This window comes from Pleurodeles waltl, chromosome 8 (genome assembly GCF_031143425.1).
Source record: "Pleurodeles waltl isolate 20211129_DDA chromosome 8, aPleWal1.hap1.20221129, whole genome shotgun sequence".
Lineage (NCBI taxonomy): Eukaryota > Metazoa > Chordata > Amphibia > Caudata > Salamandridae > Pleurodeles > Pleurodeles waltl.
This window is the reverse complement of record NC_090447.1, coordinates 1,173,978,702-1,174,005,031: the sequence shown is the minus strand read 5'-3', so window position 1 is coordinate 1,174,005,031 and position 26,330 is coordinate 1,173,978,702. Positions and strand designations below refer to the sequence as shown.

Here is a 26,330-nt window from a genome sequence, read left to right as displayed (position 1 = left end):
TGAAGAAACGCCATTCAGAAAAGAATTGTCCGAAGCTATCAGGAACGGAAGATTCAAGAGACCCTCATTAAAAGTGCCATGCGGGCATCAACTCTGAGCCCTGGCAGAGCACATCCGCCTGACGGCGGAAGAATCCAAGAATGGAACCAGTGCCCAGGCACATTACAAGTCCTAGGAGGAGCCATTCTACCTCGCGACTTGAACGACTCCTTAGAACAAAAATAAATTGTACATGTCCGAGCCCAGCACTAGATGGCAGTAGTATGCAGAGCATGCGTATCTGCAGCTACATGTCACAAACGCATTATCATTTATGAAAATTGCCAAAATGTATGTCTCATACTGTTACTACCAGAAATTGATATAGTCTCTGTACCGCAAAAATGTTTAAAGAAAATTTGAAGAAAAAAAAAAAAACCTGGCGCCGCTTCTCGAGTCAGAGATCACTACCGCTAAATAAGCATGGGAGCTCTTAAAGGACCTGATAGCAATTTTGAAGGATGACTAACAATGCAAAATTACTTGAATGATATATTAACTATATCATAAGTAAGTCTGACCATCAACAAGTGTTGTAGGTAGCTCTGGCCGAACTGACACTCTCAGAATCTCAGTTGACGCCAACACTAATTGTTCACAGATGCAGCAGAAACAGGAGACTCAGAGGACACATTTAAACAAGCTGGATGTAGGATTCCTGTCCGCTAACAGAAAAGAAAATTTCAATACCAAGATTAACAACTACAGACAATGCTTCTAAACAGCAAAGAAAACGTACTAACAACCTGGATGGCTCACCCTTCGTCAAGTTATCCAGTAGACACAAGCACCACTTGTACATAATAATGCAGTTTCAAAAATCCACTTGCTCCTAAGACCGTACATTTTCTTCTTGCTAAATTCTTTAGCCTTCCCTATTTAATCACCAAGACTTCACCTTCCCGTGGTCCTCTGACTTAATTTCAGATCTTTGCTGGTACATGATACCTGGGCTGAGGTGTTACTTCTACATCTTTTTCAGGTTCCAAGACAGACTGTTTGCCCACACCATTGGGATTTGTGCCCCACTGTACTATACCTTGGTTATTATTCCCTGTTGGTCTCTCTTAATTGGGTTAGCTTATATAGTACCCTTTTTAGTCCTAATATCTTCTGTATTGGATTGTATGTGACTCTGCAGGCTCCTTTATCCTATGACTGTTTGATCGTATCAGACTATGCACACTCTTTCCTTCCCTATGTTAAGTGCTCTGATGAGCTTGAGCTTTGTATGCCCGAGCAGCCAGCCTAGAACAGTAGTGCTTGCTGATGGCCCTCCAAGGTGGAGCTAGATGGAAGGTGACGTGAGCAGTATAAGGAGTCACATTAAAGGTGTGGCCATCTTCAAGCTGGGTAGACTCCACTCCACCTATGTGCAGAATTAGATGATGTGAATAAACGTGTATGTATTTAAACAGGAGTGTTCCTGATAGATAGGTGTAATAGGCTAGGTTATTGGTGGAAATTTGGCAAGGTGATTGGTGGGAATTTGACCAATGTTATGTACAGCTTCCAAGCTTTTTTAGGAGCTTCAAATCAAGGATATCTTTTGTGGAAGGTGGAAAAGCTAGCCAAATACAGCAAAGGATGTTTTCTCAGTCCCTTCTATAACAGGGTTCTATTACATCCTCTACTCCAGCCATCAGTATATGTTTAAAGTTTAATAAATAGCAGCAGTAAGGGAAAGAATATGTTTACATTAAAAACCCTTGAATAAACCCCCTTGCTAAACCATAGGGCCATCATCCGTGTAAGGTGAGATGTATGCTGGATACCATAATCAACTGCCATTAGATGGCTGATTTGCCGTGGCTGATCAGGTGGCAAAGTAAAATCAGCAGTGATGGAGCTTCCCACCTCAACCAAAATGCAAACCAGAAAATAGGTAGCTAGGTCTCCTATGGGATTAGCAGCAATTGGACAAGAAATCTAGTACACCGGTTCATCTTTAGGAGAACAATCTGGATGTTGATGAAAATATGCCATTATTTGCATTGACATAAAAAGTCTATTTTCACTAGAAAAGAGAATTGAGCTAACCCCTTAACTGGATATGGCCATTGGCCTTGTTGTACCAATTATGGGAGGCCAAATGTAGGGAAGGTCAGTGGAGTAAATCGCTTTTTTGAGTTGAGGTTTATGAAATGGGGCATAGTAAGAAAATTGTCTGGAAATATGGTGGTCACAAACACGAGACCCAGCAGAAAACGCAAGAAGGATATATTAATAATAAGTATCCTGATTACCTATATTTTATTACTGCACTGCACTCTACAACACTGCATTGAAAGGGTAGCACTGCCATACATATTTAAATAGTCATATTAATTAAGGTATTGTAATAGCAAGATTAATATTGGTATGGCTTCGCGCAAAGCAGCAATATTTGCCAAAATGTTAATGTGGGAATAAAAGCAATACTGAGTAAAATCGCCTTTGATACAAATTAGTTAGGATACTGGGCTAAAATAAGGCACACTTTAACACATGGTCTGCAAACCCCGGTGTCCACTGTGATCAACAATAAGCATTCACAGTCTAAAAAGTAAATACAACTTAAAATATTGGAAAAAATAGTCTGACATCAAGACTTTCAGAAAGAGCAGACAACAAAACTGCTTTATTGTGTTGAATTTAGCGATAAATACCCACAAATTTAGTAGACAGATGTACAGCTGCTAGAATAACTCCAACCACTTTGGGAAAGAAGACAAAGCTATCTGCTAGAATGACATCAACGACTTTGGGCAAGAAGACCAAAAGCTACCAACTGTCGCTGTCTAATCTTCACCAACATAGGTGCAGGTTGTGCATGCTTGGGTGTAAGACTCAGACTTGCTGCTGCGAGAGGAGGTTCTCCCCTATGGGTAGGTATATTGAAGGACATGTTCATGGCCAGAAGTCCCGGACACCACAGTCGCCTCTAAGCAGCTTGAACTTCAATGGACAAGTGATCCTTCGGAAAGGTTTGTGGTGCAGGTGGGCTGCCAAGTGATAGTACCCAAAGAGTAAGAAGTATCCATTTTGAACAATCTGGAGCGCTCACTGATCGCACTTGATGGTCTTCCAGCTTGAGAAGTAAAAGGCATTGTGACGTACTGCCAGGTGATCTTGATTCGACAAGCACAAATTAAAGTGGTTTGAAGCAGCTGTGGGGTAGGGGATGGGGTTTGATTAGCTGTAAGCCCTGGATGCTGTTGGCCTGATCCCATCCTGACCTAGAAAGGTCTGAGAGATCAGTTGTTGCTGAGACGGATTTTGTCTCTGCCTCTGTTGCCAGCTCTTACCAAAACCTTGAAAGAGGCACTGCTGCTGTGGGAACTGCCAAACTGGCGAGACTGAGCCCAGAGAGTGAGTAGTGGCCGTACTCTAGAAGAATCTTTCATGGGCTGAGTCACTCTATGCTCTGAACAGTCTACAGGGGCAAAAGGGCATGTTGGACATAAGACGAGAAGCCTGGAAAGTGAATCCAGGCATAACACCTAATCACTACGGTAGTACATACTACCCTACCTAGACTTGGTAGTGTCCAGAACGGATCTTATTGATTATTTTGCAGCATCCCGCCTGTCCAAAATGAGTCTTTGTAAGGTGTGGTTGTGCTCCTCTAGGCCACAACACATGCCTAGAGGCATGTTGTGTTGAGGGTGCGTAGGGGCAAGGCTTGCAGAGGAGAATATTGTTTTTCACCGATGTCTCCATCCTTTTGGATTCCCGGTCAGGTGGAGTAGGGAAAAGCGGAGTTCAGGCAGCAGGGAGGCATCTCTAAGGCACCACTAAGCTTTCTGGAGTAGGGTACTGCAGAAGAAAGTTGATGTCTCAAGGACCACCCTGCACTGCTTCGCCACTTGTATACTGGCTGAGGAGCAAGATCCCGGTTTTACCCAAGTGCCTATCAGAACATCAATCAGGGCTTCATTAAAGGGGAGCTAAGGTTCCTGTTTGGATTTTGCTAGGTTGAGGACCACTGTAAGCACATTAGTTTTGACCTAATAAATAGGAAGAGGAAGGTCAAATACCTCAGCCTCACTCTTTGATCAATGGGACCTGAAGGCGCTCCAGACTGATTTAGTCTGGCATTGAAAATCTGGACCATGGCTACCTTTACCTGCTGGAGTTTTTGAGGTGTTGCTGTCCATTTGGGGTAAGGCTGAAGTGGAACTAGTGTCAGAATCAGTTCAGCAGTGGGAGAATGACTCCATGAGTTAGATGTGCCAGGAGTATTGCTGGACTTCCAATGGTGGGAGGGACATGATGCAGGAGACCCATGCTTTGATTTTTTATGTTTTCTTGGGGGACTTCTCGGACCTACTTGTGCTCCATGAACATGATGAAGAGCAACTTTGAGAATGTGTTTGGCAGCCCCTCGACTTGAATCAGGACTGAAACTAGTTCAACTTCAACTCAGTCGTTTTTTTTAAATACAGAGTTCCCATAAGGCAAGTTTTGCCTTGCGGTTGCGGCTGGCCGACCGCAGCATGGACACTATGCAGAGTAGTGTGAGGATGCAAAGCATCTCTTCAGTATTCCATGTCTGTCAGTTGGAACTCTTGAACTACCCTGGGGTTGAGGGCAATGACTCGCATACCTGATTACCTAACCGCTGTATTGATATGTCTGGCAACAAATATTTTGACATGTGTACTTGCTTGCCTCCAGAGACTTGTACCCCTGTCCATGCCTCTGCAACAAATGGGTAGCTACCAGAAAGCAAAGGAAATGCAAAATACTGTTTTCTCTCTGGTCGAAGGGCAATCACGTATTTTGACCTCGTCCTCCCTGTGTTACTTTACTGCGATAAGCTTCATTTACTAATAAAATATCTGAAACCTTATTAAATTCAGGACTCACCCTCTGGTTCGCTCTCAGATGTACTGCCGTAATTGGCCACCAGACACGCCAAGCCTGAAGTCACCTGTTTTGGTATGACAATGAGCCCTGCATTCCCATTTATCTTCTTTTTTTCATCTTTATCAGAGTCTGTTAAGAGAAGAAAAATTGTTAATGTACCCGTGTTTGCAACTAAATACCTCACATTCCGCACACACAATCCTCATACCAACAACTAGCCACATGAGAACATAACACAGCGGTTTACCAAATAATGCATTTAGAACTGTGTGTGTGGGATGGAAAAATTAAGTGCAGACAACACACACCTTCCCACTCCCACTGCTCCCTAAAGCAATTAGGTTTTTGAACAATACCCACTCTCCCGGTTAGTTACACTATCATAGCCAATGATTGGGGATATTACCACTGCCACCAGACCCCCTCAACACACAGTGAGGAGTAACAAAGGTGAGGACTGGGGTCAGAGGTGGCCAGGGTGCCAAACACGTCCCTTCTGCAGTGAGCCATGCTGAGTTGCATGTCCTAAAACCACGTGAAAGCTCCAATTAAAAAGCTGTGAAACTTGAAGTTTATATGATACATTCAACTAATGTTGAAGGGAAGTGTTGCTGTAACAATAAGTAAAAAGCATGGGAAATGTCTTAATCGTTCATTTTAGGAAAGGAATTCATGTTTAATTTTAGAAGCTGTATAGCCCAAAATAAATGCAGAGGCTGCGCAAGCCATAGTGTTACATTATACAGAAAAGATCACACTTATTAAGTAGTTAGGTTAGAGAAATATATTGTTCAAATGCAATAACGCAGCAAACAAAATGTTTCACATTTTCATCAAAACTAGATATACTTATCACAATCCTATCGGTAGGTATATTTATCACAATCATATAGGTGACTTTTAGCACAACTATGGAAGCTCCTAGTCAAAAGAAATTACCCCTTATTGCAGGTGCCAGAAGTGTCTCAGCAAAATATCAATAATCAAATTTGAAAATAACTCAACATTAACATTTATGGGTGATGCTGTGGGTTCATCACTGGATTGTTTTACATTAATGATTTTGTTAAATTTTAATATTTACAAGATTTCCTTGATTGAAGGTACGAAACATGCTAACTGAAAGAAAACATAAATGAAAACTTCTTTACATTTCACTTTTGACATCTCGTCCTCTCCTCCACAGTGTGAGAGGGGTTTTTAAACACTTCCCGTTTACCCCACTAAGTGCACTGTCTCAAGGAGGTGGCACTTTCTATGTATGTAGAGGTGTTTTCTACATACCACAAGGATATAAGATTATACAGTAAAAATTGAAGTACTTCCATTCTAGTTTGTGGGCCAAGGAACCTTTATGCCCATCAATCGTAGTGTATCTAAAAAATAAAGCATACAAGAAGGTTGCGGGTCCCTCTCCAGAAATCGGAGTGCATACATTCACACAGGGTAGCTGCACTCAGCCATACCAGTACTCATTTTCAGAGGCCTAGAAGCTCACTTGCACTAGTCTGTCATCAACTTTCCTCCCACTTCCATAATGGCAGGGGCATTCTTCTTGGCTATTTTGACCAGTACACGGTAAGATGTGAACCACAACTTGTAATACAACCAGCTGCAGAAGTATTTTAACCTCCGACCCCCTTGGGCTCACTCAGGGTCTGATTTAGAACTTGCCACACGGGTTACTCCATCACAACAGTGACGGATATCCCGTCTGCTGAAATCTAAATCCCATTCCATTCTATGGGATTTAGATTTCAGCTGACGGGATATTCGCCCTCCGAGTTCTAAATCAGGCTCTTAGTGTTGGGCTTATGTCAAAGTTCTTACACTATCAAAGCTAAAGTGTGTGGCAACAGCAGTGACAAAGTATTTTTGGGAAGGAAATGTTAAGTATGGGCACTAACAGGAGGCGTGGATGGCCACAGGGTCAGACGCCTAAAAATGAGCTCTGACCCGCCACATACATTTATCCGCACTGCATCCTCCCCGCCACTCTGAGACGATGTAGGACAGTGGGTGACACCCTGGAGACGTCTGGGGGAATGCGTCGGCTGAATCGGTCTGGGGATGGTGCCCAGGGTAAAGGCCGGGACGATGCGGCCTGTATCCGGAGGCGGAGCCACAACGCTCATGTAGACTGCCTTCTTAGGAGGCGCTGCAGAGGCCAATGCTGTGGTTTCAGCAGCGGTGGCCTCTGATCGAGCTGTGGAACCTGTGCCACCAAAAAATGCAACACGATCACGGAAGTTAGGACGTGTCGGGACGGCAGGGAACTGGAGACTGTGAGGTGCGCCTGGGCCCATTGCATGCGAATCCAGGATTGTGGCACTTGCTGCCTTAAGCTCCCAGGCATATTATACAATTTTATACATAAGGGCTACATGCTGGACTTGAGAAATATCCTCTTGACAAGCTATCGCAACCACAGTCTCGCCCTTGATTCCCAGGTACGAGATGGGCACTACTCTTGGGCGGGAGAGGTCCCACCTAAAGACTTGGATTACAAGGGACCAAAGGGTCTCCATGACTGTATAGGAGGGCAATGACACTCCTGTTTATGGGTGTGGAGCAGCAAGGAGCTATCTCCATAATAAACACATATTACTAACTATATCACAGCCCACATAATACTGATCCTACTCATTATAATATACCTCTTCAAGGACTAAGCTTCTGCTGCTTTATTAACTGCACTTGGCCACTGCGAATGGAGGACCTCTCGCTTCTCTTGCTTCCCGAGGGTACGGCTGCCTGATGTGTAGTAGATAGGGGAAGGGGTGAGTGTATATGCCACTCAAAGCGTGTCGACACCCGAACTGTGATCCCTCCAGAGAATTTAAACGCTCTGCACAATAATACAGATTCAGATCTATAATTGTCCACGATGTCTAAGGCCAAAATAGGAAAAGACGCTGACAGCACCCTCACAGGAGCTTCTGCTGATGCAGCACAACCAACACTGGAGCTCCTTTTTCAGGAACATTCTACAAAATTTACGGAACTCCTGGCGCCTATCACCAGCATCAAATCCATAATTGAGCCCAAATTAGACTCCCTCATCATAGACATTGGGCCTTTGAAGGAGGAACATGGAAAACTAAAGGACAGGGTAGAAGAAACGTCAAAGGGACTTGCCTCATTACAACACACTGTCAAGGAGCAACAGCAGCAAATCGAGGACCTGCGTAAGGAGGTGGCAAACCTACGGGCTAGAGCAGATGACTCCAAAGGCCACTCCCCACGTAATAACATCAGGGTAGTGGGCATCCCTGAGGGGGCAGGGGCCAAAGTATGAACCTATTCATGGCAGACTGGCTGACAGAGGTGCATTGAGTGGGAAGACTTCCAAGTTCTTTTCGGAGGAAAAAGGTCCCAGGTCAACCACTGATGCCGAGAATGGGTCCATGCCCTGTAGTGCCACAACTTTCAATTGTAGAGACAGAAATAATGTACTGCAAATAGCTCGAGCCAAAGGTCCATGGCAGATTGAGAATAGTGATGTCACCATTTACCCGGACTACACTTTGGAAGTATGTCGCAGACAAGACGCTCTCCGGAAAGTGAAGCAGTGTCTTCGGGAGCTATTGCTGTTCCTGGTAAAAATACAAATCATATCTTGCAGCAAATCCCTGTTATTCGTGACTCCTCAAGACATATGAACATTGCTGGAATCTAGAGATGATCACCAGAAACTACCAGCGACCACAGACTACAGAGGGTGGAAAACCTAACGTATCTGTCGGCATCCTACTAGACCTACAGGAGGCACCTGTGGAAAACCAGCTAAAGCACAAGCAGCACTGGGTACAGCAGAAGCGCTAGCTACAGTGGAGCAATCATCGCTCGCTCTGATCAGGAGAGCTCTGCCTCAGACAATGAAGATGGACACCAAATGGACCTACTGACATCAGATATACTGCCACTTGAACTGAGAGACGGTCCTCAGGTCACTCCCATGATGGTGGACTAGCTCCAATCGACCTGAGGGTTACAGTGGGACTATTTCCCAAAACGATTTAGTCATATAGGTCTGATATGAGAGAGCGATTAAATGGTTCAATGTAGACCTTTGAAGATTGTGCCCTGTGCTAAGGTCTCCATAGCACATTGATAAACCGGCTGGGGAGCCTCGGAGTTCTACCTACTGGCTACTGAATCTGTTGCGCCCTCCACTCCAGATGGACTTCATAGAAGTTGTTAGTTCGTTACAGGCAGTAAGTGGCTGTGATCAACTGAAGGTCCGGCCTGGGTGCGGGGTTTGTTGGGGAGTTTAAAAAATGTTCTGTTTTATTGTTTACTTACCATGTTTCTTAACACGCCCGAGCTTATGCACTCCCTCCCATACATTCGGGATGACACAGGAGACATTTCCTACACGTATCATATGGCACCCAGGCATTATACAATCATGTCATGGAATGCATGGGGGATGGGTAACAATGCTAAAGGATACAAGTTATACACTTATTTATGAAGGAACCAGGTCCAGTTTGCATGCCTTCAGGAGACTCATATCACAACTGAGGAACTCAAAAGACTGAGCAAACGCTGGGGCAGAACAGTGATAGGCACTACTTACTCTGCTTATGCTAGAGGGGTATTGCTCTGGGTGGCCTCTGTAGCACCAGTTATCGTACAATACAAGGTGGTGGATCAAAATGGCTGATACGTAATGGCAGAGGGAAAAGTAGACGGAGAGCTGCTAACATTAGTGGTATTATATGCCCAAAGGTGGGCCAACCACGTTTTTTAAATTCCATAACACCTGCTTTTCTCTGTACCCCTATTTCTCCCTCATTTTGGTTTGGGGACTTTAATTGTGTCTCAGATTTGGAGTTGGATAGATCTACATTCCCCTCCCCTCCAGTGGGAGCGGTTTCCCATACCCACACACGACATCTGCAGCAGTGGGCACATAATCTCCAAATCACTCAGATATGGTGCACACTACACCAAAGTAGAACAGGAATATTCTCACTTCTCTCATATACATGAGCGCCATACCATGATATATCTCATTTTTGTTAGTGGTTCATTAGTATCCAATTGTAAGAAAGCTGAATATCTCGCCAGGACCTTTTCTGGGCATTGCCCATTTTTAGTAATCTTTCTATGGGGTAGGCTGGTCCCATTGATACCGACTTGGTGCTTACCACCACTAGCATTTCCGGTCACTGCTTTTCGCACACTATTGGGGGAACACATTAGCAACTACTTCACAGACAATGCTGGCACTGCCACACATGAGGGGATCGAATGGGAGACATTTAAGGTGGTGATTAGGGGAGCATGCATGTCCACACAATATGGTATAAAAACGGACCCTTAAAAGGGTAGTAAGTGACAGAGTGAAGACTTTACGTGACACAGAGAAGGTGTGGGTGCAAGATCAATCCCGCATTCGGAGGCTGCGGGAACTCCTCACCGATTAGCCAGATTCGACTACAAGAATACACAAAGAGACATCACAATTTTGGTGCTAAGGCCGGGACTTTATTGGCCTGGTTTCTGCAGTCAGAGCACCCAACTGTTATCATAGAAACAAATAGAGTCCATTGTAAACTCCCAATCAGCCATTAATGGGGAATTTGAGAAGTATTACATAACTCTTTACCAAGAGCTTGTAACAATGAGTGTGGATGAAATCAATACATAATTAGCCCCTATAGAGCTCACAACTCTGAGCCCATTACTGAGGCAGGAACTAGACGAACCACTGACACTAAGTGAAGTGAAGGCCGCTATTTAGCAAATTGCCAGCGATAAAACTCCTGGCACTGGCGGACTCCCCATACAGTTTTATGCTAGGTATCAGTCAATCCTAGCTCCACACCTACTAGAGGTGTATAATAAGGCTAAGACCAGGGGTCACCTCTCAGATAACATGCGAGAAGAGAAGGCCTGATAACAGTGCTACCCAAACCTGGCAGGGATACCTTTGACATGTCCTCATTACGTCCTCTCTCCCTTCTTAACCTCGATTACAAGATACTGAGTAAGGTGCTTGTAAATAGGCTAACACCCATGATACACACTATAGTCCACTCTGATTAGAATGGCTCAAGTCCTGGGAGGAAATATTTCTCAATATTTGCAGTTTATTCGGAGTTCTCAAATGAGCACAGCACACATCTCAGCAGGGCTGGATGGCATCATTGGATATCGAAAAAGCTTTCGATACATTGAGGAGGAGCTATTTGCAGGAGGTGGTGAAGATGGGCATCAGTCTTGAATTCCGTACATGGATCCAGGTCTTATAAGAGAAACCGGTAGCTAGAGTATGTGCAGGTTCTGTCATATCTGAAGACTTTCCTATTGGTCAGGACACCAGGCAGGGGTGTCTGTTGTCACCCTAGTTGATTGCTCTGGCCATGGAGCTATTGGCTGGCATGTTACCGGAGGAGGCGAGGACCCGGGGCTAAACTATGGGGGATCATAATAATATAGTATTGATGTACGCAGATGACACTCTGATTTACCTACAAGTGTGTCATCTGATATTACTCAAAGTTATGTCTGCACTAGATGCACGTATCTGGGCTCCGTATCAATTGGGGGAAGTCGTGTCTTTTACCTCTTTTCAAGACAGCGGATGCCCCACTGCCGCCACCCTAAAACACACCTCTTCAAAGGAAAACCGAAACAGTTAAATATCTGGGGATCCAGATATACCACTCCGAACATGATCTCATAAATGGAAATCTTGAAAAGCATTGCTTAGGATACGTCAATCATTACCCTTTTGGACACAGCTTCCGCTGTCCCCGATAGGGCGGGTAGATGTAGTCAAGCTGTTGGTATTGCCTAGACTACTATATTACTTTGCTGCCTTAAAAGTAATACTGCATAATCCTTTTTCACACAGTTACAGCATCTACAGGCATTGCTTCTCTGGGCCACTAAGAGACGTAGAGTTAAGATAAGCACCCTCTATAATACATTAGATAGTGGCGGGCTAGGAGCACCAAACTTTGAATATTACTACACAGCTGCTCAGTTGCGATGGCCCCTCCGGTGTCTTTAAAATATGCTGAGTCCTGAGACACTGCTATTAGGAGTAGACTTCAATATCACTCCATTGGAAGAATGGGTCTTAGACCCCCCACACACAGATTAGCTTGATTAGTAGTGCCCTTCTACAGGTGGCTACATGGTGTCGGCAGACATATATTTTGCAAGGTAAAGGTAGGCTTCTTATATTCCATTGTGGGCCCCTTCACCGTGTTGACGATTGAAAGACACCTTTCAAGTGGGTGCATGGTACACAGCGGGCTACAGAACCTGGGACAACATAGAGGAGGACAGTAAATTTAGTACTTTTGAGGACCTCACTAGAGGGGTGGGGGACTAGACCGGGGTTAGTTCCTTATATATTCCGCTATAAAGAGGGTTGCTGGAACACACTGGAATATATATATATATATAGGGAGCAGGTCCCCACTTCCAAACCACTGAAAATGATGTTAACCCTGTCCGAGCCCTCACGTGCAGTTTTGCTTCTATATGGAGCCCTGAACATGGACAGGGTGGGATCAATACCCTAGTACTCAAGAAATGCTGGGAAAAAAAGTTAGAGGTGACTGTACAAGAATCCACATGGCAGAGATTTTTGAGTTCAGTTCGGACAGAATCACAAAATGTTTTTTAATTTGTGCAGTTTAACTATATACATCAGATTACTATAATGTACCCAGGGACTAATCCCACTTGTTCTGGATGTCACAAGGAAGAGGCACAATTTTTACACATGATATGGTCTTACCCTGTTATGATGTTTTTTTGGGCAGAATGTTACCTCATGTATATTTAAAATCATTACATCACGTATACCCTGTGACCCCCACGATGTGTCTCCTTCACTCAGTGGTGGTCACAAAAGCCACAAAACAACAAATTTCATGACTTAGCCCTAATCTTAGTGAAAGAACATACTGCTATGATTTAGAAAGCCGCACAGGCACCCTTCATCATCATGTGGCAAAAGGACATAAACTGATGGGCCATGGTGTAATTATGAATCCAAGCAGATACTAGAGCATGAGACAGTAAATTTACCCTTGGTCTGAGTTTATGATGAATCTTGATGCATTACGGACCCCCATGCAATAATAAATCCATTTCGACTTGTGCCACTAACCAACATGAAGTGAGTTTTCAGACTGAAGTCTGGATGCCTTTTATATGTCTTTATAAGAAGGATGTACAGTAAGGAGTGAAGGGATGTGTGAGAGACGAAACAGTTTGTTTTAGTAATATACTAATTGTTCTTGTTCATATTGTGATCAATGGTACTCAGATATAAGATGATGTTATATCCAACAAAGAACGTGTCATATTAACACACCTGATTGGAGTACTCATATTGGCACTACCTAAGAAATATATCTAGAAAATATATGTAAAACCTAATGATGATTGATTCTACATGTATATCGCCTTCTTCTTTTAATAAAAATCAATAAATATATTAAAAAACAAGTATGGGCACTCCTACTGGTGCTCAGCAACTCGCTCATGTGGTTCATAGCCATTAGTGAAGCCTCGCTAAATGTTACCCACTTACTTTCATCCAAGAGCTGGAAGCCCAGGGTCTAGCACATTCTTTCCATCTTCTACGCCTCATTCCTGGTGAAGATGGGTTTGATTACATGTACTGCCTCAGGGAATCAGCTCACCGGCGGCTTGATGACGCCTAGTGCCTGTCTGCCACAGTCTTGAGCCCTCAAAGAGCTGTGTTCTTCCTGGCAGGCTGGGGTCTATCAGAGTTATGCCTCCATTCAGGATGTTGTCAGGTCCTTTTCACTCCAGTTGGACATGGCAGGGCAGAGGCCCTGCAAAGCTGCCTCTAGGCATTAAAGGCTTCCAAAAATGGGACCTCAAAGGGATCAGTAAATTGGGAGGTGTTTGGATTGGAACTGATCGAATATCATTTGAGACATTGAGGAGGAGCTACTACAGAACGCCCTAGCTGCACACATTCCATGTCACATTAATAATGAAGAACACTCCCCGTTAGAGGACAGTATTCACTAAGATCCCTAGCCCAAAAAGGGCAATATCAGTGATATGTATCAAGCAGGGGCAATATCTCAGGTTGCATTCTAGTCCTTTTTTCACTTGCTATGCCACTTCCAACAAACACCAGCAATATGCAACTCAATCTTGGTCCAGCTCTAATTGCAACAGTAATGCTCGAACTGCAAGGCCAGGTCTCCTCAACTGGAACACAAGCAATCACAGATTAGTTTAGGCTAATTTTGCCTTATTAATAAGGTACAGCAGGAGTCCTGTGGCATAGTGAGCATGGGGACACAGTGTGGGGCCCTCCCACTCTTAAGATGTCATAACGGGGAACATTCAACTTTAAACGGGGACATCTGTGATCAGACTTAAAAGAACAGGTGTACACTCATTTAATTCTCACAGGAAGTGTGATGATCTGGGTAACGCTCAATATAGGTTTTAAGTTGCATGGATGGCCATCTTTTTGCTTTAATAAATGGCTGAGCAAACAAAAATACAGACTCAAAAGAATATCCATGCCTCGTTAAATTCATGTTTTATTCAAGAAGCTGATGTATGCATGACTTCACCTAAAAGGACATCACCTTTCAAGCAGTAATATATATATATGGAAAATATCACTTACCCAGTGTGCATCTGTTCGTGGCATGAGACACTGCAGATTCACATGCTGTGCATATCCTGCCATCTAGTGTTGGGCTCGGAGTGTTACAAGTTGTTTTTCTTTGAAGAAGTCTTTCGAGTCACGAGATCGAGTGACTCCTCCCATTTCGGCTCCATTGCGCATGGGCGTCGACTCCATCTTAGATTCTTTTCCCCGCAGAGGGTGAGGTAGGAGTTGTGTATATAGTAATAGTGCCCATGCAATGGAGTAAGTATGTATGTACATAGTGTGATTAAAAGTGATATATTTACAAATTTACAAATGTACAAGTTTATTTTTATCAACTTATAACGGCTACAGGCTCCCGGGGAGGTGGGAGGGCGCATGTGAATCTGCAGCGTCTCATGCCACGAACAGATGTACACTGAGTAAGTGACATTTTCCGTTCGATGGCATGTGTAGCTGCAGATACACATGCTGTGCATAGACTAGTAAGCAGTTATCTCCCCAAAAGCGGTGGTTTAGCCTGTAGGAGTTGAAGTTGTTTGAAATAATGTTCGTAGTACTGCCTGTCCTACTGTGGCTTGTTGTGTTGTTAACACATCCACACAGTAATGTTTAGTGAAGGTATGAGGCGTAGACCATGTGGCTGCCTTACAGATTTCTGTCATTGGTATATTTCCTAGAAAGGCCATGGTGGCGCCTTTCTTTCTAGTGAAGTGTGCCTTTGGTGTAATAGGCAGTTCTCTTTTTGCTTTAACATAACAGGTTTGAATACACTTAACTATCCATCTAGCAATGCCTTGTTTGGATATTGGATTCCCTGCATGAGGTTTTTGGAAAGCTACAAACAATTGTTTTGTTTTGCGAATTTGTTTGGTTCTATCATTGTAATACATTAGTGCTCTTTTTATGCCTAATGTATGTAATGCTCTTTCAGCTACAGAGTCTGGTTCTGGAAAGAACACTGGAAGTTCCACCGTTTGATTTAAGTGGAACGGTGATATAACCTTTGGCAAAAAAATTGGATTTGTGCGTAGAACCACTTTATGTTTGTGTATTTGTATAAAGGGTTCCTGTATGGTAAAGGCTTGTATTTCACTTACTCTTCTGAGAGATGTGATAGCTATTAGGAAGGCTACTTTCCAGGTTAAGTATTGAATCTCACAAGAGTGCATGGGTTCAAATGGTGGACCCATGAGTTGTGTTAATACAATATTGAGGTTCCACGAAGGAACTGGTGGTGTTCTTGGTGGAATAATCCTTTTTAGACCCTCCATGAATGCTTTTATGACTGGGATTCTAAATAGTGAAGTTGAATGTGTAATTTGGAGATAGGAAGAAATTGCTGTGAGATGTATTTTAATGGATGAAAAAGCTAACTTAGACTTTTGTAAGTGTAGTAAGTAGCTTACAATGTTTTTCGCGGATGCGTGTAATGGTTGAATTTGATTATTATGACAGTAATAAACAAATCGTTTCCATTTATTTGCGTACCAATGTCTTGTAGTAGGTTTTCTAGCCTGTTTGATGACCTCCATACATTCTTGTGTAAGGTCTAGATGTCCGAATTCTAAGACTTCAGGAGCCAGATTGCTAGATTGAGCGATGCTGGATTTGTGTGTCTGATCTGTTGTTTGTGTTGAGTTAACAGATCTGGTCTGTTTGGTAGTTTGATATGAGGCACTACTGACAGGTCTAGTAGTGTTGTGTACCAAGGTTGTCGTGCCAAAGTTGGTGCTATTAGTATTAGTTTGAGTTTGTTTTGATTCAATTTGTTTACTAGATGCGGAAGGAGTGGGAGAGGGGGAAAAGCGTAAGCAAATATCCCTGACCAACTCATCCATAACGCATTGCCCTTGGAGTGAGGCTGTGGGTACCTGGATGCGATGTTTTGGCATTTTGTGTTTTCTTTTGTTGCAAATAGGTCTATTTGCGGTGTTCCCCAGTTTTGGAAGTAGGTCTGTAGTATCTGGGGATGAATTTCCCATTCGTGGATTTGTTGGTGATCTCGACTGAGATTGTCTGCCAACTGGTTTTGAATTCCTGGAATGTATTGCGCTATTAGGCGAATGTGATTGTGAATCGCCCAATGCCAAATCTTCTGTGCTAAGAGACACAGTTGTGATGAGTGTGTCCCTCCTTGTTTGTTTAAGTAATACATTGTTGTCTTGTTGTCTGTTTTGACAAGAATGTGTTTGTGGGCTATTAGTGGTTGAAATGCTTTTAACGCTAGAAACACTGCTAGTAATTCTAGCTGGTTTATATGAAGTTGTTTCTGCTGAGTGTCCCATTGTCCCTGGATGCTGCGTTGGTTGAGGTGTGCTCCCCACCCTACCATGGAAGCATCTGTTGTGATCACGTATTGAGGCACTAGGTCTTGGAAAGGCCGCCCTTGGTTTAAATTTGCAGGATTCCACCATTGAAGCGAGGTGTGTGTTTGGCGGTCTAGCAACACTAGATCTTGAAGTTGACCCTGTGCTTGTGTCCATTGTGTTGCTAGGCACTGTTGTAAGGGCCGCATGTGTAATCTTGCGTTTGGGGCAATGGCTATGCATGAGGACATCATGCCTAGTAGTTTCATCACTAATTTTACCTGATACTTTTGGTTTGGGTGCATGCTTTGTATTACGTTTTGGAATGCTTGTACCCTTTGTGGACTTGGATTGGCAATCCCTTTTTTTGTGTTGATTGTTGCTCCTAAGTATTGTAGTATTTGACACGGCTGTAAGTGTGATTTTTGGTAGTTTAGTGAGAACCCTAGTTTGTGAATGGTTTCTATGACGTATTTTGTGTTTTGAAGACACTGTTTTTGAGTGTTGGTTTTTATTAACCAATTGTCTAGGTACGGGAATACGTGTATGTGCTGTCTTCTGAAATGTGCTGCTACTACTGCAAGGCATTTTGTAAATACCCTTGGTGCTGTTGTTATCCCGAATGGTAACACTTTGAATTGGTAATGTACTCCTTGGATTACAAACCTTAAGTATTTCCTGTGTGAAGGATGTATGGGTATATGGAAGTACGCATCCTTGAGATCTAATGTTGACATGTAGTCTTGTTGTTTGAGCAAGGGGATTACGTCTTGAAGTGTCACCATGTGAAAGTGATCTGATTTGATGTAAAGATTTAGTGTTCTGAGATCTAAGATGGGTCTCAGAGTTTTGTCCTTTTTGGGTATTAGAAAATACAGGGAATAAACACCTGTTCCTTTCTGATGGTTGGGTACCAGTTCTATTGCGTCTTTTTGTAACAACGCTTGGACTTCTAGTTGTAATAGATCCAAGTGCTGTTTGGACATGTTGTGTGTTCTTGGAGGCACATTTGGTGGTAACTGTAGGAATTCTATGCAATAACCATGTTGGATAATGGCTAGGACCCACGAGTCTGTTGTTATTTCCTCCCAATGTTGGTAATAATCTGTGAGTCTCCCCCCCACTGGTGTTATGAGTTGGGGATTTGTGACACTGAAGTCACAGTTTAGTTTGAGGTGTTTTGGGGCTTTGGAACTTTCCTCTAGTTTTAGGGAACTGTCCACCTCTGTATTGTCCTCGAAAGCCTCCTCTTTGATACTGGCCCTGGTATGTGGGTCTGGTTTGTGATGTTGAGGGTTCTGTGCTTTGGGCCCGAAACCCCCCCTCTAAATTGTGTCTTCCTAAATATGCCTCTGCTCTGTGGGGAGTAGAGCGCGCCCATGGCCTTGGCCGTATCAGTGTCCTTCTTCAGCTTCTCTATAGCTGTGTCCACCTCCGGCCCAAACAACTGCTGTCCATTAAAAGGCATATTAAGCACAGCCTGTTGGATCTCTGGCTTAAACCCGGAGGTGCATAGCCATGCGTGTCTCCAAATAGTGACCGCTGTGTTCACAGTTCTTGCGGCTGTGTCCGCTGCATCCATTGCCGATCGTATCTGATTGTTCGAGATACTTTGGCCCTCTTCCACCACTTGTTGTACACGCTTTTGGAACTCCTTGGGCAGATGTTCTATAAAGTGCTGCATTTCATCCCAATGACCTCTGTCATATCTTGACAATAAACTTTGGGAATTGGCAATGCACCATCGATTGGCCGCTTGTGCTGCAACTCTTTTCCCCGCTGCATCAAACTTTCAACTTTCTTTGTCGGGTGGTGGTGCATCTCCAGAGGTGTGTGATTAAGCCCTTTTACGTGCTGCACCTACTACTACTGAGTCCGGTGTCAGTTGTTGCGTGATGTACACAGGGTCTGTAGGGGGAGGCTTGTACTTTTTCTCCACCCTAGGTGTGATGGCTCTGCCTTTGACGGGCTCTTGAAATACTTGTTTCGCGTGTTTCAACATCCCTGGTAACATTGGAAGACTTTGGTACTGACTATGTGTCGACGACAAAGTATTAAATAAAAAGTCATCCTCAATGGGTTCAGCGTGCAGTGTCACATTGTGAAAAGCCGCTGCTCTGGACACCACTTGCGTGTAGGAAGTACTGTCTTCAAGTGGTGATGGTCTTGCTGGGTAGCAGTCTGGACTATTGTCTGATACTGGCGCATCATATAGATCCCATGCATCTTGGTCATCCTGGCTCATCCCTGTGTGCGTTGGAGATTGCATCATAGGGGGGGGGGTTTCAATTGGTGACAGTTGAGGTGAGTGGTGTGGTGATGGTTGTGGCGAAAAGCGAGGTGGAGTTACTGCTTTTACCACTTTTGCATGTGGCTGTTTTTCTTTGTCTTGGAAAGAAAGTTTCCTTTTTATCCTTATAGGAGGGAGAGTTCTTATTTTCCCTGTTTCCTTTTGAATATGGGGCCTTCTTTGTGTATAATCTGGCTCCCCTGCTTCTAGCTCTTGTCCAAATTTATGGCCTTGTAGTTGTGCTGAAAGGCCTTGTTCTTCGGAGTAAGAGCTTGTTTTCGGCTCTGAAGCTGGGTGTTTCGGTACAAAACATTTTCTACAGTCTTTTTCGGCTCCGAAGCCACTTTTTTCGGTTTCGGTGTGCCGATCTCTCGGTGCCGACTTAGCTCGGAGCCGGTATCTCGGTGTTGAGTCTGGTCGGAGCTAGGTTCTCGGTGTCGAGTATACTCAGTGCCGGGATCTCGACCGGAGTCGGATGACTTCGACACGTGTGTGCCCTTTTTCGGTGCCAATGGATGGTCACCGTTTTTACGGGTTAAGCCATGGCCTGCCGGCGGTGGCGTCCCCTGGGTCTTCATAATTTTGGCGTGAGTTTTGGCCGGGGCTGGTTTACTCACGGTTTTCGGCGTCTGCTCCGTTTCGGGCTCGTCCGAGTCCGAGTCAGCAATGGAGAAAGTCTCCTCTTCTTCGACGTCGTGGTGTCCTGACGGCGCCAATGCCATTTGAAGCCTCCTTGCTCTCCGGTCCCGCAGCGCTTTCTTTGACCGAAATGCCCGACAGGCCTCGCAGGTATCCTCTTTGTGTTCGGGGGACAAACACAAATTACAGACCAGATGTTGATCTGTGTAAGGTTACTTGTTGTGGCATTCGGGGCAGAAGTGGAATGGCGTCCGTTCCATTAGCCTTGAAGACGCACGCGGTCGGGCCGACCAGGCCCCGCCGGGGGATAGAAGCCCCGAAGGGCCACCGGAGCTCTTCTTTTCTTCGGTGTCGATTCTGCGTTAACTAACCCGATACCGAACGCAAACAATACTGTCGAATTTTCCGAGATTTGACAAACTTTCCGAACCGAAACACGGAGCGAAGAGGAACACGTCCGAACCCGATGGCGGAAAGAAAACAATCTAAGATGGAGTCGACGCCCATGCGCAATGGAGCCGAAATGGGAGGAGTCCCTCAATCTCGTGACTCGAAAAAGACTTCTTCGAAGAAAAACAACTTGTAAAACTCCGAGCCCAACGGCGGGATGGCGGGATATGCACAGCATGTGTATCTGCAGCTACACATGCCATGGAACACACATATATATATATATATATATATATACAATCTTTTAAATGGTTGGAGGAATAGGAGCACACTTAATAAAAGGCCAAGTGCTTACTACTACAACCCTGCTCCAGGTAAGGAAAGAAATTAAGATGCACTTCTTGAAAGGACACTATGTCATGGTGCAGTTAACAGTCCAAATTTGCTCCAAGAAATGAGCTACTCATGTCTACTGTGAGCATAAAGATCACAGAGTGTGGGGTTGGGAGTTGCAGGACGGGAAGCAAAGCAGAAAGAGAGCCATACAGCTTTACTTTTTCCACACACATTTTTTATTGCTTTTTTGTAACAATTGCAGGTGTAAATCAACACATGAAGCAATGATATTTATCATGACTCAGTATAAAATATAATAGGACGCGGTTACGAAATCGTAAAGCTAGTCCTACACTAGCAGTTAAGCTAACATACAGGGGCATCTCTAAGATGCCCTAGGTGTGCATTTTTCAATAAATCCCACACTGGCATCATTGGGGGTTTATTGTGCTGAGAAGTTTCATATCAAACTTCCCAGTATTCAGAGAAGCCATTATGGAGCTGTGGAGTTCTTAATGACAAACTCCCAGACCATCTACTCAATATGGCTACACTGCACTTACAATGTCTAAGAATGGACTTAGACACTGTAGGGGCATATTGCTAATGCAGCTATGCCCTTACCTGTGGTATAGTGCACCCTGCCTTAGGGCTGTAAGGCCGGCTAGAGGGGTGACTTACTGATGCCACAGGCAGTGGTTTGTGGGAATGGTACCTTGAGAGGGGCGCTGTAAAGAAATGGCTCCCTGTTGCAGTTACCCCCCACTTTTTGCCTGATACTGATGCTGACTTGACTGAGAAGTGTGCTGGGACCCTGCTAACCAGGCCCCAGCACCAGTGTTCCTTCACCTAAAATGTACCATTGTCTCCACAATTGGCTTAACCCTGGCACCCAGATAAGTCCCTTGTAACTGGTACCCCTGGTACCAAGGGCCCTGATGCCAGGGAAGGTCTCTAAGGGCTGCAGCATGTCTTATGCCACCCTAGGGACCCCTCACTCAGCACAGACACATTGCTTGCCAGCTTGTGTGTGCTGGTGGGGAGAAAATGACTAAGTAGACATGGCACTCCCCTCAGGGTGCCATGCAAACCGCACACTGCCTGTGGCATAGGTAAGTCACCCCTCTAGCAGGCCTTACAGCCCTAAGGCAGGGTGCACTATACCACAGGTGAGGGCATATGTGCATGAGCACTATGCCCCTACAGTGTCTAAACAAAACCTTAGACATTGTAAGTGCAGGGTAGCCATAAGAGAATATGGTCTGGGAGTCTGTCAAAAACGAACTCCACAGCTCCATAATGGCTACACTGAATACTGGGAAGTTTAGTATCAAACTTCTCAGAATAATAAACCCACACTGATGCCAGTGTTGGATTTATTAAAAAATGCACACAGAGGGCATCTTAGAGATGCCCCCTGTATTTTACCCAATTGTTCAGTGCAGGACTGACTGGTCTCTGCCAGCCTGCTGCTGAGAGACGAGTTTCTGACCCCATGCGGTGAGAGCCTTTGTGCTCTCTGAGGACAGAAACAAAGCCTGCTCTGGGTGGAGGTGCTTCACACCTCCCCCCTGCAGGAACTGTAACACCTAGCATTGAGCCTCAAAGGCTCAAGCTTCGTGTTACAATGCCCCAGGGCACTCCAGCTAGTGGAGATGCCCGCCTCCTGGACCCAGCCCCCAATTTTGGCGGCAAGTCCAGGAGAGATAATGAGAAAAACAAGGAGGAGTCACTGGCCAGTCAGGACAGCCCCTAAGGTGTCCTGAGCTGAGGTGACTCTGACTTTTAGAAATCCTCCATCTTGTAGAAGGAGGATTCCCCCAATAGGGATAGGAATGTGACCCCCTCCCCTTGGGAGGAGGCACAAAGAGGGTGGCTACTAACCCCCCAGACCTAAACACGCCCTTAAATTTAGTATTTTAGGGCTCATCGGAACCTAAGAATTTAGATTCCTGAAACTACAAGAAGAAGAGGACTGCTGAGCTGAAAAACCCCTGCAGAAGAAGAACAGAAGACACCAACTGCTTTGGCCCCAGTCCTACCGGCCTGTCTTCCAAAGAAACCTGCTCCAGCGACGCTTTCCAAAGGACCAGCGACCTCTGAATCCTCAGAGGACTGCCCTGCTTCAAGAAAGACAAGAAACTCCCGAGGACAGCGGCCCTGCTCCAAAATGACTGCAACTTTGTTTCAAGGGAGCAGATTTAAAGACCCCTGCAACTCCCCGCAAGAAGCGTGAGACTTGCAACACTGCACCCGGCGACCCCGACTCGACTGGTGGAGAACCAACACCTCAGGGAGGACCCTTCGGCGACTCCAAGACCGTGAGTAACCAAAGTTGTCCCCCCTGAGCCCCCACAGCGACACCTGCAGAGGGAATCCCGAGGCTCCCCCTGCCGCGACTGCCTGAACTCTAATTTCCCGACGGCTGGAAAAGACCCTGAACCCGCAGCCCCCAGCACCGAAAGGATCGGAACTCCGGGGCAGGAGTGACCCCCAGGAGGCCCTCTCCCTTGTCCAGGTGGTGGCTACCCCGAGGAGCACCCCCCTTGCCTGCCTGCATCGCTGAAGAGACCCCTTGGTCTCTCATAGGAAACTATTGACAACCCAACGCTTGTTTGCACACTGCACCCGGCCGCCCCCGCGCTGCTGAGGGTGTACTTTTCGTGTGAACTTGTGTCCCCCCCGGTGCCCTACAAAACCCCCCTGGTCTGCCCTCCGAAGACACGGGTACTTACCTGCTGGCAGACTGAAACCGGGGCACCCCCTTCTCTCCATTGAAGCCCATGTGTTTTGGGCACCTCTTTGAACTCTGCACCTGACCAGCCCTGAGCTGCTGGTGTGGTGACTTTGGGGTTGCTCTGAACCCCCAACGGTGGGCTACCTTGGACCCCAATCTCAACCCCGTAGGTGGTTTACTTACCTGCTAAAACTAACAATACTTTACCTCCCCCAGGAACTGTGAAAATTGCACTGTGTCCACTTTTAAAACAGCTATTTGTGTTTTATGTGAAAAGTATATATGCTACTGTAATTATTCAAAGTTCCTAAAGTACTTACCTGCAATACCTTTCAAATGAGATATTACATGTAGAATTTGAACCTGTGGTTCTTAAAATAAACTAAGAAAATATATTTTTCTATAACAAAACCTATTGGCTGGATTTGTCTCTGAGTGTGTGTTCCTCATTTATTGCCTGTGTGTATGTACAACAAATGCTTAACACTACTCCTTTGATAAGCCTACTGCTCGACCACACTACCACAAAATAGAGCATTAGTATTATCTCTTTTTGCCACTATCTTACCTCTAAGGGGAACCCTTGGACTCTGTGCATACTATTCCTTACTTTGAAATAGTGCATACAGAGCCAACTTCCTACAGGCGCCATGCCGACTTTCGTTTTTTCTCCCGACCAGCACACACAAGCTGCATAGGCAGTGTACATGTACTTGGTGAGGGGTCCCCCAGGGTGGCATAATACACGCTGCAGCCCTTGGGGACCTTCCCTGGCCACAGGGCCCTTGTTACCATGGATACCTTTTACAAGGGTCTTAACTGTGTGCCATGGGTGTGCAAATTGTGAAAACAAAGGTACAGGTTTCGGAAAAGAACACTGGTGCTGGGGCCTGGTTAGCAGGATCCCAGCACACTTTCAATCAAAGTTGGCATCAACACTAGGCAAAAAAAGGGGGGTAGTTACCATGCCAACAGTGGCACTTTCCTACAATAACCGTATCCATTTAACGCAGGAGTCTGGTATCCCATAATAGGTAAGTGTGGCGAGCATAAATTCCCAGCTCAATGTTGCGTCGTGGCACAAAGCCATTCTGATCTGAATGCAATAGATGTGGCAGGTGAGGGAGCAGGCGTCTCACCAGAATTTTACACAGCATGGACACAGCACTCCTGGCAGCCACCAACAACATCCGATTACTCCTAGACCACGGCCACACCACAGTACTCATACTCCTCAACCTCTCAGCAGCTTTTGACACTGTCTCCTACAGCACTCTGCGCATGAGACTCCATGACATAGGAATCCACGTCAGAGCCTTGGAATGGAGCCACTCCATCTCTGGGAGGACTCAGACGGTCAGACGCCTGCCCTACACTACCAGACCCACAGGAGTCAACTGCGGAGTCCCCAAGGATCCTCACGGAGTCCCACACCGTTCAACATATACATGGCCCCTCTTGCTGCGATTATCAGAAGCCACGGTATGAACTTCGTGTCATATGCCAATGACATACAACTCATCATTTCCCTCACCGAAGTCCCAGACCCAACCAAAAGGAACTTTCACGCAGGAATGGAAGCCGTCGCCACCTGGATGAGAGAAAGCTGCCTCAAGCTCAACTCCGACAAGACGGAGCTCATCATCTTCGGAAACGCCACCTCAGCTTGGGACGAAACATGATGGCCCACATCCCCCAGCACTCCCCTGCGCCGAACGAGCACACCCGCACTTAGGAATCATTCTCGACTCCTCCCTATCCATGACCCGCCAGGTAAACTCTGTCACCTCCTCTTGCTGACACACACTCCGCAAACTCCGGAAGATCTTCAGATGGATCCCAGCGGAGTGTCGCAGGACAGTCACCCATGCCTTAGTCACATATAAGCTTGACTATGGCAACACCCTCTATGCCGGCACCTCAACTAGGAACATCAAAAAACGTAAACTCATCAAAGAACGCCGCTGCCAGACTATTCTGGACCTCCCTCGCTGAGAACACATTTCCCAACACTTGAGGACCCTCCACTGGCTACCCGTCGAGAAGCAAATCACCTTCAAGCTTCTCACCCACACAGACAAGGCCACACACAACGAAGGACCAGCCTACCTGAACCACCGTGTCTCCTTCCACACCCCTGCCAGATCCCTCCGCTCCACCCAGATGGCCTTGGCCACCGTCCCTAGCATCCGCAAAACCACCGCCGGAGGACGACCTTTTACTTACACTGAAGCAAAGAGCTGGAACAACATCCCCCTGCACCTCAGACAAAACCCGTCTCTCACCATCTTCAGGAAGATACTCAAGACGCGGCTCTTCGGATGAGGCCCTCCACCCAGCGCTTTGAGACCCTCATGGGTAAGTAGCCGTGCTTTACAAATGCTGATTGATTCACTCAGGAATTTACACTGTGTTCAAGAGGGACAGTGGTTAATTCAAGGAGGGGGCTGGCCAGGTTTAAAAAATGATGTAACAATGGCTTGTCATGTTGCAGGGGGTAAGTATCCCACTCGTATGGACTCTGCAAATAGTTTTTTCTAACGGGGGGGCTAACTTGTGCATATAAGTTTCGTAGAACTCAATGGGGAGTCTATCCGATCCCGGACCTATATTGCAGGCCATCTCTCTAATATCTCCCTTAATCTCCCCTACAGTGAGCTGAGTTGAGCACCCAGTGCATCCCAATCTGCTGATGGTAATTTAGGCAAGTTTAACCTATCCAGGTATTTGATTAGTGTTGCTGCAGGGGCTGTGTAAAGAGCAGCATAAAACTCTCAAAAAGTATTGTTAATGTCTAGTTGTGTAGAGACCAAGTCCTGTGTTTAAGAGCGTATGCCCATTATTGGGGATGAGGAATAGGGGGGTGTATAAGGCGAGCTAATAATGCGCCGAATCTGTCAGCGTCGGTGTGCATCCATTGGACATGTGTGTTTTAGTCTATTAATCTCAGATGTTCCAGTTCTTCTGCATGTGCCACTCTCACTTCGTGCTTTACCATTGGATCTACCTCCCCCTGGCAACCGCCTGTTCCATTTGGAACATATTATTTTCGGCTTTCTTAAGAGCCACCAAAGCTTCATTCCGAGCACCCACCAGTGTGCC

At 45.5% G+C, this 26,330-nt stretch overlaps 1 protein-coding gene across 1 annotated transcript in view; it reads right to left on the bottom strand.

Moving 5' to 3' along the window:
* NUFIP1 (nuclear FMR1 interacting protein 1) overlaps positions 1-26,330 on the bottom strand; it is a 243,974-nt gene that overhangs the window by 51,119 nt on the left and 166,525 nt on the right. The window contains exon 8 of the mRNA XM_069205411.1: positions 4,891-5,019. Within this exon, the coding sequence (XP_069061512.1) occupies positions 4,891-5,019 (129 nt within the window). The remainder of the gene's footprint in view (positions 1-4,890; positions 5,020-26,330) is intronic.